Here is a 13,786-nt window from a genome sequence, read left to right on the forward strand (position 1 = left end):
TCCATCCTAGAGCCACATGCAGGAACCTTTTTAAGAAGCTCGAAATACTTACATCCACTGCACAATATATATTCTCATTGATGTGCTTCATAAGGAAAGAAAAATCCATCTTTAAGCTGAATAGTGCATATCACAGTCACAATACTAGAAGGAAACATGATATCCACTATGAACAGCCAAATCTAAGTATGGTGCAGAAAGGAGTCCATTTCAGTGGCTGTAAGATTTTTAATGCCCTCCCTTCAAGAATTAAGTGTTTGATAGATGATGATCTCCTGTTTAAAAAAACCTTAAGGCAGTTCCTATTGCTAGGATCATTTTATACATTAGAAGAGTTCCTGAACTACAGTGTTTAACATCTCTTGTATTGTAAATTGCAAATGTATGACCAAATTTGTATTTGTAATACCGAATATTTTTATGGTAAACATATATTTTGCAATATTTATTTCTTTGTAACACTTATTATTTTGTAATCTTTATCTCTCTCTAAAATGTATTTTTGTAGTGGGACCTAAGTTACTGTTCACTGTTTGTTGTTTTGTAATCTCTATCTATATCTAAAATGTATTTTTTTGTAGTGGGACCTAAGTTACTGTTTACTGTTTTTGTTTTGTTTTATGTATTACCATAAATTCTGACCAAAAGCTTGTAAAATTGACACGTTCCATATCCTGTGATACTGTCACAACATGGATCACCGGAACAAGAGATAAATAAATAAAAAAAAAAAAAATTAACTTTTTCAGGTGCCTACTTGAAAAACTCAGTAAAGAAAAAAGGAAGATGACAGTAACAGCTGCTGGCTTTAATGTTAACGCCACTGATAAAAGCAATGAAGCATCAAAATTCACTGATTTAGTGAAATACTTTGATTTTAAAGTAAACTTCATACAATCCACTAGAGAAAATGCAAAGTCAGCAGCCTGTATTGATGATATTCTAACAATTATGTATTTGACAATGTTTATATATTTTGCATAGGTTTGGGAATCTCTGACTACTCTGTTTTATTCATGGAAGTATAAAAAATTGAAATAGAAATTTCATGAACAAAAGTCGTATGAAAAGGAACTTCAATTAAAACTACACAGTTACATTTAGAAATAGGTCAACAGAGCTTGAATGGCCTTCAGACAGCTGTATTTCAAGTAATAGTATCTTTAACAAACTTTTAATTAGTTTTCTTTAAATATTTAATGCAACTTTTACACTTGGTACCACATGTAACAAAATGAATAATAAATGTAAGTAGATAGCTCAAGGTACAAAAATTTCTAGTGCCAGGAAGAGGAAACTCCACAGTCAACTGAAATCTAATAAAAACAGACGTTTCACTGAGCATGTTCATTATGATAAAGCTATATTTAAAAAAAAGTTGTGAAGGCAGCCAAACATAATGGCAACAAAAAAGTTCATTGTACAACATAAAAGTAAGACAAATGCAATGTGGTCCGTTGCAAAGTCAGAGTTAGGTGTGAGAATTAGTGGTAATGTAATATCTAAAATTAAAATAAATGACAACTTTACTGTAAACCCATCTCAAATATCAGAATGTTTAAACAAATTCTTCATAAATGTGCAAAGTCAGATGCTAGTGTAGCAGCGTATCAGAATAAAGTAAATCACTTCGAACTTCAGCAAGAAGCTGAGTACCTTGTGTATTTGAAAAAAGTCACACTAAAGGATGTGGAAAATAATATATTATCATTAAAAAATAAAAACTCAGCTGGGTGGGATGGGATACCCAATAGAATGATTAAAACAGTGTGTGACATAATAGCACCTCCCCTTTTTCTTTTCAATGGCGATGCTTTTGCAATGTTTTGAAGTATGCCAAAGTCAGACCTTTGTTCAAGAAAGGGTTGAGGGAAGATATGAGAAACTATCATCCTTTTCCTATTCTTCCATTCCTGTCAAAAGTGTCAGAGAAAGTAGCTGCAAGCCAAATCAAAACTTTTATTGTTAAAAACGATATTATTATAAGTAAAAAATTGTATCTCAAATGGGGAGAAACACTCTGGATGCAGTGAAAAACATTACTGAAAAGATCTGCAAATTATTGGATCAGAGAAGTAAGGTTGCAGATATCTTCTGTGACCTCACAAAGGCATTTGACTCTGTGAATCATGACTTGCTTATCTACAAACCAGACATATATGGGATTAAGGACAATCCTCTAAATTGGCTCACACCATACTTACACAACAGAAAACGATGGGTAGCTATCACTTCAGATGCAGTGAACTATTATTCTAAATGGAGTACAGTAGCACAAGGTGTGCCTCAAGGCTCCATTCTGGGGCCAGTCCTGTTCATTTCTATGTAAATGATTTACCCATAAATATAAATTCCCCGTCGGTTTGCAGGTGATAATTCTGTTTTCATTGAAGATGACAATGCAGAAAAATTCTGAGCTTCATCATAAGCACACAGAATACCTTAGAAAACTGGTTCCAGTTTAATGGGTTAAAACTGAACAGTACAAAATGCCATGTGGTACATTTCAAAACCAAACTTTCAAAATATGTGGAACTTAAAATACAACATAACAATCAACTTGTGTAAAAAGTTGTCACAGTCAAATTCCTAGAACTACATGTGTACAGAACTTAAGGTGGAATGCACATACTGACTTCCTATCAAATAAACTATGCAAATTCCACTGACTTGCATACACAAAAATTGATTAGCATAGTTATTTTGAATTGGTTATTATATATGATACAGTTTTTTGTGTAAGTTCAAGTAGTGTATCTTGAATACTGAAACTGCAAAAGAAAATTGTCATATACATGTGTACTACTCAGCAAACAGAGTCTTGTCACCCATTATTTCAGAAACTGCAAATCCATATACATTTATGAAACTATATGCTTCCTATACAGCAGACAAAAATTATTTGGTGAGAATAATTTTAACCACACATATAACATGAGAAATAAAAATAATTTTACATTACCCACACACCAGTTGAAATTTTGTGCATGGACTCCACAGTATATGGGGATGGTCACGTATAATGAGTTAATGAGCAAAAACATATTTAATATGAAATGAGAAACTATAAAAAGGAGGCTATGGCAGATGCTGTGTGAGAAATGCTACTATTAAATAGAATAATTCATTGAGGATGAAATGATAATTTGCTTAAGTGTTAGATTTTATTGCTCATATATGTAACAAAACTGTGTTGTTATTTTGATGCTGTTTGTTAAAATCAGCTGTTCTGTGTTTATTGTGAAATTTTACTACAATTCTGACATGCCTCCTGTACCTGAATCAAATGATTTAGATTATGAACATTATGAGACAAATAAACCATAATTCACAAAAATTACGTAAATAGTTCTCTTTAATACATTGTCCAGGCAGATTACAATTGTGACCACGTGTCAAAATCGTGAATAACCACCATTTGCAGCCCATACCACTGCAAGAAGAGAGTTAGTGAGGTTCTGGAAGGTGTCAACAGGGATGCGGAACCATGCCGACTCCAGTGCCATGGCCAGGTGTGCTAGGTTTCTCAGTCAATGATCCGTGGTCTGAACAGACCCATCAAGGTGGTCCCACAGATTCTTGATTCGGCTTAAATCCAGGGAGTTTGGTGACCATGGAAGCATGGTAAAGTTATCCTGGTGCCCTTTGAACCATGCATGTACACTGGAAGGTGTGTGACATGTTGCATTGTCCTGGTCATAGATGCCACTGTGGCAAGGAAAAACCAACTGCATGTAGGGGTAGGCATGGCCCACAAGGATAGATGCATACTTGTGTTGATCCCTTGTGCCTTCCAGAATGATGAGACTAGCCAGGGAATGTCACAAAAACATTCCCCAGACCAAAATCCTCTCTCCTCTTGCCTGGGGCCTTCTGACGATTGATGCAGGGCGTTTGCTTTCACATGTTTCACGCTACTGGAGCATATAATGTGATTCTTCACAGAAGCACACCTGTCACCACTCAGTGGACATCCAGTTTCAATACTGGCATGCAAACTTCAGCCTTTGTCACTGATGAACAGCATTCAGCATGGGTGCACGAAGCAGGTGCCTGCTGTGAAGTCTCATACTCTGCAATGTTCACTAAACAGCCATTGAGGAGACACTAATGGTAACCCCTTAGTTCATCTCGGTGGTTATTAACTTAATAGTTGCACATCTATTTGCTAGTACACATCTCTGCAGCCATCATTCACCCCTGTCACCTCTGGCCTATGGTGCAACACAGTTGCCTTCCAACCGGTTTTCGATAGTGCCATTTTTCCATGTATTGTACACTATAACCATGGTAAACAATTCACAAACTTATCCAATTTCAAAATGATTCCACCCTTAACGTGAAAGCCAATGATCATGCCCTTTTGGAGATCAGATAAATGTCTCTGTTTCTTGGTTATGACAAGCTCTGCACTTCTGTGTGCCCCAGACTTGGTTCATATACCCTCCACTGCTAGTGCTGCAACTTAACATCTGTGAGTGGTTGTTGCACAATGATGCTGAATATAGGCAGTAGCCACACCACTAATGTGACTGCATCATATATAATATAATATTAAAGTATTGCTTACTGCTACAGAATGTGTGTCCTATATCAAAATAATTTAAGGTCACATATACAAGTTATAAGCATATTCTTCAGTGAAATCTATAATTTTAACAGAACAATATACTGAGATGGCAAGAGTCATGGGATACCCCCTAATATTGTGTCATATATTCTGTACATTCTTTTGTCAGATTTAGTGCAGCAGCTCCACATAGAATGGACTCAACAAGTCATTGGAAGATCCCTGCAGAAATGTTTAGCCATGTTGCCTCTGTAGCTGTCCATAAAATGGTAACATTCTTGCCAATGCAGAATTTTGTGCATCAATTGATCTCTTGATTGTGTCTCATAAATGTTCAATGGGATTCATGTCTGGCAATCTTGGTGACCAAATTGTTTGCTTGAACTCACCAGAATATTCTTCAAACCAAACAACTGTGACCCGGTAACATGGCATATCATTATTTGGGAACATGAAGTACTTGAATGATTGCAAATGGTCTCCAAGTTGCCAGACATAACCCTTTCCCTTCAATGATTGGTTCAGTCAGACCAGAGGACACAGTCCATTCCACTAAACACAGGCCATACCATTACAGAGCCACTACCAGCTTCCACAGTGCCTTGCTGACAACCTGAACCCATGGCTTCATTGGGTCTGCACCACACTTGAACCCTACCATCAGCTCTTACCAACCGAAATTAGGACTCATCTGATCACACCATAGTTTTCCAGGCATCTAGGGTCCAACCGCGTGATCATGAGGTCAGGAGAATTGCTGCAGCAATATTGTGGTGTTAGTAAAGACACTCACATCAGTTGTCTGTACCTCATTAACAGCAAATTTTTCCACACTGTCCAATTGGATATGTTTGTCATACATCCCACATTGATTTCTGCAGCTGTTTCATGCAGTGTTCATTGTCTGTTAGCACTGACAACTCTACACATATGCCACTGCTTTCGATCATTAAGTGAAGGCCATTGGTCACTGAAGTTAGGTGTTCTCAGCACACTCTCGACACTGTGGATCTCAGAATATTGCATTTCTTAATGATTTCCGAAATGGAATCTCCCATGTGTATAGCTCCAACTACCATTCTGCATTCTATATCTGTCAATTACTGCCATGCAGCCATAATCACATCAGAAACTCTTTCACATGAATCACCTGAGTACAAATCTAATCTGGTGCCCTTTTGCACCTTGTATATGAGATGTTACCACTATATGCATATGTGGTTACCACTGCCCCATGACTTTTATCACCACAATGTAATCTCATTTATTAAATAATAATGTTGCTATGTGTTGAAACTATGACAGGTTTAATCTTATTAGACATTCATAGTGCTTGTGCTTATGTAAAACAACTCACTTATGTGTTCCACCAGACATTCTCCAAAAACACTAACAATTTCAACAAAAAAATATCTCTTGCAGGCTACATTTTTTTTGTGGATTTTAGGTTAATCAATGTCATTAAGATTTAATGACATTAAAAGATGTAAAAGAAATACTTTATCAACATAATATTTCTCTAATAATACAGAATTGTTGGAGGTATTTTCTAAATTCTGAATTACAATGTACCATTTTGACCTGGTATTCAGCATTAGAAATTAATCTCAAACTTGTAGAACTACGCTGTACCTCACCTCAAAAGACTGGAACTTGAGTGCCACCTGATAATCTTGTTGAGCAGTAATTCTCCATACACATTCTTTATTAGGTTGATAATCTTCTGGATAGTTAGGAGATTCTAAATGGCCGCCTGTCCCCCTGATTTCAATTTGTCCCCCACATACAGCTGGAAACAGAGTAAGACAGAGGTCAGAGTGAAAGAAGAACAGTTTATATAAAAGTGTATGTAGTCAGTAGGCAGCAGAAAAGGAAAATGCACTTGTGGTCTATAAAGAAGCACTTAAATCTTTGTTCATTGAATGATTAGTAAAACCAGTTTGTTCAAGCACCATCTGGATAAAACTGATTTATCCATTTATTTGTCATCAACAAGCAGAGAGATCATACAACAAATGTTTATAATTTGAATAAAATGCCTAGACATACCATCAAATATTGTTAGAATGAAACATAGAAATAAGGATCAAATGTTAGAAAAGGCACTTTATATGTCTATGAGATGAATCTGAAGCCTTTAGACCTGCACTCAGCAAATCACTGAGAATTAGAAGGCAGAGGCCCTTCCTTGTTGCCACAATATTTACATCCAGTAAAGATGACAACTTAATGGACACATAAATACTGGACAGTAAATGTGAAGCATTATGGCTCAGCTTTCAAACTTGTGTTATTCTTCTTCTTCAGAGCATACAGTTATGGTACATTGACATCAAAATACCCAGTCTGCTACCTTCTACATAAGCCACAGACTTAATAGAGGAAGCATTTGTTTAAGATGGAATGGGTAAGTTTAATGTGGATAGTGTAAGGGATGGGGAGGGTTCAGGGTCTGAGAGAAAGAGAAACAAGAAAAAAGGACAAGAATTCAGTGGTAGAGACAACACACTCATGTCAGGGAAACTGATTGCACTATAGTATAAAATGTTTTGGGTGAGCATATAGTGTTAAATCTATATAAAATTCTGCAGTTTTCTTAATACCCACCTCGAATACAACTGGCAGGCAAAGAAGCAACAGAATTTCACAGATTAAATGTCATAGTGTTGCCCCTCCTACTACTGATTATATCTCTGCTAACAATGCTAGGTTATCTGCAACATCATTGTTCTGATCATAATGACAGTACACAGGGAGCTACAAGCATTTAAGATGCGAATCATCTCAGTAATAGATGATCTAACATCTGTGTTCAGGTCAAACGGCTTCATGAACACATGAAAACAAGTCAGCACTGTATGGAAAATGCAGACAGATGTCTGATAAGTGAAAAAAAAAAAGATCAGTACACCATGACTCTCTGTTCTGTGGAACAACATTGATTACATTTGGATTGATATTAAACAGGCTATACAGCACAAGCAATTTTTTCAGTCATTTAAATAATCAGAGTGTTGCTGAAATCTGTGTATCAGATGCTTTCCATATTTATTTATACTTTAATTTTTAGCATCATTCATGGTGCACCATTTTACTCATCATTGCTGTTCCAGGTACTTTGGTCTAACAGTACAAGGCAGGACAACCATTACAAATGAGCAATACCGGCCAGTTTTCCAATTGCTTTCATTACATGAGTGGACAACATGGAATTGGATTATCAAGAACAGAAATGGACTATGTAGTTTTGGTATACAGAGGGTGTAAACAGCGCAGGCATTTGATGGCAGTTTGTGGAGAGTGTGCATCATCATGAAAAGTGCTCCTGCAAAATGACAATACTCATGCCCACATGAGCTGGAAAACCATGGCTTTCATTGCTGAAATGGGGTTCCAAGTACTACCAAATTCACTGTATTCTCCTGAATTGGCTTCCTTAACTTCTGTAGCCTCCCCTTCAACCAATTTTCTAGAGTCTGTTGCACCTACTGCTGGACAGCTCCTTGCAGTTCCTATAAACCTGCAAAATAATGTCCTCACAGACATTTCTTCACAGCACCAGAAGGGAGAAGGATGGCAACCATGTTTCCCCACTCATACAGGGATGAGCGTTGTCATATTGTAAGAGCACTTTTCACGATAGTGCACACTTTCCACACACGGCCACCAATTGCCTGCCAATATCCACTGTGTTTACACCCTCCTTCCACAAAAACCATATTATACAGCACTATCCTTGATGATCACACTCTATGTTGTCTGCTCACATAGTGGTAGCAGTTGTGAAATTCGACTGTACTATGCAGGGATTACATTTCTAGTGAGTGTCATGCCACCTACATTTAGAACAAAGTGCTACGTATTTGGACCTGTAATGATTGGTTGAATGGCACACCCTGATGGGGAAAAAATAAATTTTAAACCGATATAAATGTGGAAAGCCTATTTTAGAATAGTTATTGATTCAGAGTCTCACATATTTATAATACAGGGTATGGTATTTGCGCCTGACAAAGTTGTTAGCAGAGGTCAGTCTGGGAGGGGGCAGAGGGGGACTCTAGCTGGCCACCCAGGTCCCCTGATCTGTCAGTGTGTGATTACTTTGTGTGAGGAGCCCTCGAGTTTAAAATGCATCAAAATAACCCTCATAGTCTTCAAGAACTGCAGCAAAGCATTTTGAATGAGATGGCGGAAATTCCAGCCATTCCTGCTTTGATCTCCCTTCAGCAACTTGTTGACTGGGGCCCAAAAGCGCCAAGACATGAATTGTGCCACTTTTGATGTCTGATATAGTCAGGTTATTACTGTATTTACTTTCCTCCACTGTGTTTCTGTGCACCCTGGAACTCTGTCCTCCAGGTCACTTTTATTTGGCCCACCTCATACTATGTGTTAAAGTAATAAAGTTACCAGAATGAGATTTTCACTCTGCAGTGGAGTGTGCACTGATATGAAACTTCCTGGCAGATTAAAACTGTGTGCCCAACCGAGACTCGAATTCGGGACCTTTGCCTTTCGCAGGCAAGTGCTCTACCATCTGAGCTACCGAAGCACGACTCACGTCCGGTCCCCACAGCTTTACTTCTGCCAGTATCTTGTCTCCTACCTTCCAAACCTTACAGAAGCTCTCCTGCGAACCTTGCAGTTTGGAAGGTAGGAGACAAGATACTGGTAGAAGTAAAGCTGTGGAGACTGGGCATGAGTCGTGCTTCGGTAGCTCAGATGGTAGAGCACTTGCCCGCGAAAGGCAAAGGTCCCGAATTCGAGTCTCAGTCCGGCACACAGTTTTAATCTGCCAGGAAGTTTAATAAAGTTACACTGGACAGATTCTTCCAACTATTTCTCAGTGGAGCAGCAAATGCCAGTAGCACATGAAGTACATAACTCTGAAAAAATCAGCTATGGCAAAACACAGCACTATGAATTAACAGAAGATCTTGCTTGATCAAATGTAGAGGCTAGCATCAACTTAAAATTACTGGGACAAAGTAATCAAAGAGGCCATGAAAATCAGAATGTGCACCAACAACATTACCAAAGATACAAGCTGCTCTTTTAGCAATGTGTTGAAGTGGACACTGAATAGCAGGAGTCTATAGAGGTGTACATTCCATGCTGCACATCATGATCAGAACAACAATGCTGCAGATAATGCATGCAATCTCCTGTAGCAGTGCATACTTCAATTTTTTCATTTGCAACATCTGGTCACCTCTTTGCCAGTCACTGGCTTCCCTGGTGGATATTGTTAGAAGCTCAGAATTTTATACCCATTTTACATTCCAAGTTCACTGCAGATATTTGATATACAACAAACTGATGGTGGTAAACTTTGTAGTTATAATTGCATACTGCTTTGAATATGGTTTCTGGTGACATTTTTTAGAAATCTTCAGAAATGGGAAATAAGATAAGGTACACTAAGAGTTGCATGTTACTTAAAAATGTAGTTTTTATGCAGTTTAATAATACTGATATACTAACCATATGTACAAGTGAGTCTTGAGCAATTAAAACTATATGAAAAAGCTGGCTCCAAAAAAAAAAAAAAAAAAAAAAAAAAAAAAAAAAAAAAAAATATATATATATATATATATATATATATATATATATATATATATATATATATATATATATATATATATCAGTTTGTCATAAAATGTCAGTATGTTCTCCAAAGGTGAGCAGATGTATAGTTTTAGATGACACATACAATATATGTGATAGTTACATCATACTTCAGTGCAGCACCAACCTTCGTACTTAGCTTGAAAACCTTTGTGGCGGCCTTGTGGGTTTGATGATACATAAGTTATTAGCATTCTGCTTCCTGTTGAAAGTATTGCATTTGTGGGTGGATTGTCTGGACAGTATCTTCCTGCAATAGAAATTTCTTTAGAAACAGTTGGTTCTTTTAATGTGAGCAAAAAGAATAATCATAAGGAACCAATGTTATTACTTCAGTTTTATAAATGCTTGACATTCTATCATGCACAGAAACCCAAAACTACTAAATTTTCCCCTCACTTATACTGGTGACTGGATTCATTCAAAAAATGAGCATCTTCAGATCATGGTACTTAGAGAGCAACTAGGTATTTGCAGATGATTTGTAGAGATGAGCCACACATGCAGTGTTTTCCAATCACTATGATCTGCATATATTCATTACTTTAATAAAAGTGAAAATCAGAGTCAAAAAATAGACTCATTAAACTGTAATAACAAGCCTTTCAGAATATTTCAATTTTATTTATTTGCAACTAGAAATTTAGTAAAAGCAGATTGTCCACTGCTCACTGTACTTCCACAATTGTTAAAGGGATGTGAGTAACATGAATTGTTGAAAAACGTATCTACTTCATAACCTAGTTACTACAAAGTTGAATTAATGATTCTTTCTTAGCTGATAATTTATTTCTTTCTTCACCATTTTGTGTAGGAATACACATATCATTATATACAGGTAAGGTACATACAAATAAGCTATTCCAAACCACACTAGATAATCCTGAATTTATTTCTGTATTCCTTCTACAAATTACAGGGTAATTATAATTAAACTTTCAGTATTTAAGCCAATGTAAATGCAAAACTATTAATTGTATGGGTACAAAACTTTATTGGAATGATGTTCAGACTGTGCGTTGCAGGATGCGTGTTGTTAGTAGTGTTGGTGTCATGACTTGTGATTCAATGCTGGTGTTGGTTTGGCAACTTAGAGTTGAAATGGAAGCATCAGTATGCATTACAGTTTGAGGAATTCAGTGTGGATCTGGAAAAGGTGAGCAGGGCTGTACTTATAAAGCTGGTTCATGAAAGCAACGGCAATAGTGCTGCTGCTCTTCATGAGTATCAGTGCATTAATGTGATATGGATTTGGAAGTTTGAATTAATTGGAAATTTGGAAATTTCTCCTGGGAGAGTTCAATGGCTAGTTAAAGAAGATACTGTTGCCATGGTTGAAAGTGCCAGACACGATGTACAATCATCAAGCAGTGCACCAGTGTCATAACACCTAAACATTCAACCTGAGATGATCAGGCAGTAGTATAGCTATCTCTAGTGCAGTTCCAGGATATCATGGTTACAGGCGGTCATCACATTGAGTAAACTTTGTAACCTGGGATGTAAATTTGGTATGCAATTAATACATGTTACCTTCTCATTTGGAAATTAAAATGTGTTTCTTTCAATGGTTTATTTGTTATTTCTCTTCCACATGTCTTTAAATATGTTTCCACGAAATTTCATTTTCCTAAAATCACTCATTTGTAATGTGGCCTCTCAAGTAGCAAAAGTTTAAATTACAACTACCCTACATATTATTTCATTTTGAACTAATTTGTGTATATGATTGGAGTGACTAAGGTAGTCAGTGCCGGTGTAATAGGTATATGTGGTGATCAGCGAGCTGTCCAACATGATTTTACTCATTGTTGTCATGGGTGATAGATACTATAAATGCAATTTACAAGAACTGGTAATTATCATTGTTTTGGTAGTCTTTCAGCAAGTCAAATACAGATGTTAAAATTTCAGCATGTCCACACTCAGTATGTCATCCTTACTTTATCTTCAGCACATAACTTTCACCATAGCCTTTATTGCTCTCTGACAGTGTTCCTTGCAAATATAGTGAGTCTAAGTCATGCCTCAGAGGTTTTTGTGTTTAATTTTGCACTGCTGTATGAGAGTAAATGACTGATAGACTGAAATGTGCTATTGTTATACCTTTGCATAAAAAGGGGGATAGATCTGATGTCAACAATTACTGTCCAATCTCCCTTCTAACAGCTTTATCCAAAAATTTTGAGAAAGTGATGTATTCAAGAGTAGCTTCACATATCTGTAACAATGAAGTACTAACAAAATGTCAATTTGGTTTCCAGAAAGGTTTTTCAACAGAAAATGCCATATATGCTTTCACCAATCAAATTTTGAATGATCTGAATAACCGAACACCACCCATTGGGATTTTTTGTGATCTCTCAAAGGCTTTTGATTGTGTAAATCATGAAATTCTGCTAGACAAGCTCAAGTATTGTGGCATGAGTGGGACAGTGCACAAATGGTTTAATTCATACCTAACTGGAAGAGTGCAGAAAGTTGAAACAAGTAGTTCTCATAATATGCAAAGATCAGCACATTCCTCAAACTGGGGAACTATCAAGAATGGGGTTCCACAAGGGTCAGTCTTGGGTCCTTTGTTGTTCTTAATATACACTCCTGGAAATGGAAAAAAGAACACATTGACACCGGTGTGTCAGACCCACCATACTTGCTCCGGACACTGCGAGAGGGCTGTACAAGCAATGATCACACGCACGGCACAGCGGATACACCAGGAACCGCGGTGTTGGCCGTCGAATGGCGCTAGCTGCGCAGCATTTGTGCACCACCGCCGTCAGTGTCAGCCAGTTTGCCGTGGCATACAGAGCTCCATCGCAGTCTTTAACACTGGTAGCATGCCGCGACAGCGTGGACGTGAACCGTATGTGCAGTTGACGGACTTTGAGCGAGGGCGTATAGTGGGCATGCGGGAGGCCGGGTGGACGTACCGCCGAATTGCTCAACACGTGGGGCGTGAGGTCTCCACAGTACATCGATGTTGTCGCCAGTGGTTGGCGGAAGGTGCACGTGCCCGTCGACCTGGGACCGGACCGCAGGATCCTACGCAGTGCCGAAGGGGACCGCACCGCCACTTCCCAGCAAATTAGGGACACTGTTGCTCCTGGGGTATCGGCGAGGACCATTCGCAACCGTCTCCATGAAGCTGGGCTACGGTCCCGCACACCATTAGGCCGTCTTCCGCTCACACCCCAGCATCGTGCAGCCCGCCTCCAGTGGTGTCGCGACAGGCGTAAATGGAGGGACAAATGGAGATGTGTCGTCTTCAGCGATGAGAGTCGCTTCTGCCTTGGTGCCAATGATGGTCGTATGCGTGTTTGGCGCCGTGCAGGTGAGCGCCACAATCAGGACTGCATACAAATGAGGCACACAGGGCCAACACCTGGCATCATGGTGTGGGGAGCGATCTCCTACACTGGCCGTACACCACTGGTGATCGTCGAGGGGACACTGAATAGTGCACGGTACATCCAAACCATCATCGAACCCATCGTTCTACCATTCCTAGACCGGCAAGGGAACTTGCTGTTCCAACAGGACAATGCACGTCCGCATGTATCCCGTGCCACCCAATGTGCTCTAGAA

At 38.4% G+C, this 13,786-nt stretch overlaps 1 protein-coding gene across 1 annotated transcript in view; it reads right to left on the reverse strand.

Annotated features, from left to right (window-relative positions):
• The window catches only part of LOC126183449 (tolloid-like protein 1), a 604,520-nt gene that overhangs the window by 157,473 nt on the left and 433,261 nt on the right, over positions 1 to 13,786 (reverse strand). The window contains exons 8-9 of the mRNA XM_049925443.1: positions 10,326 to 10,448; positions 6,208 to 6,359 (exon numbers count right to left, since the gene is read on the reverse strand). Of these exons, the coding sequence (XP_049781400.1) occupies positions 6,208 to 6,359; positions 10,326 to 10,448 (275 nt within the window). The remainder of the gene's footprint in view (positions 1 to 6,207; positions 6,360 to 10,325; positions 10,449 to 13,786) is intronic.

This window comes from Schistocerca cancellata, chromosome 4 (genome assembly GCF_023864275.1).
Source record: "Schistocerca cancellata isolate TAMUIC-IGC-003103 chromosome 4, iqSchCanc2.1, whole genome shotgun sequence".
NCBI classification, from domain to species: Eukaryota; Metazoa; Arthropoda; class Insecta; order Orthoptera; family Acrididae; genus Schistocerca; species Schistocerca cancellata.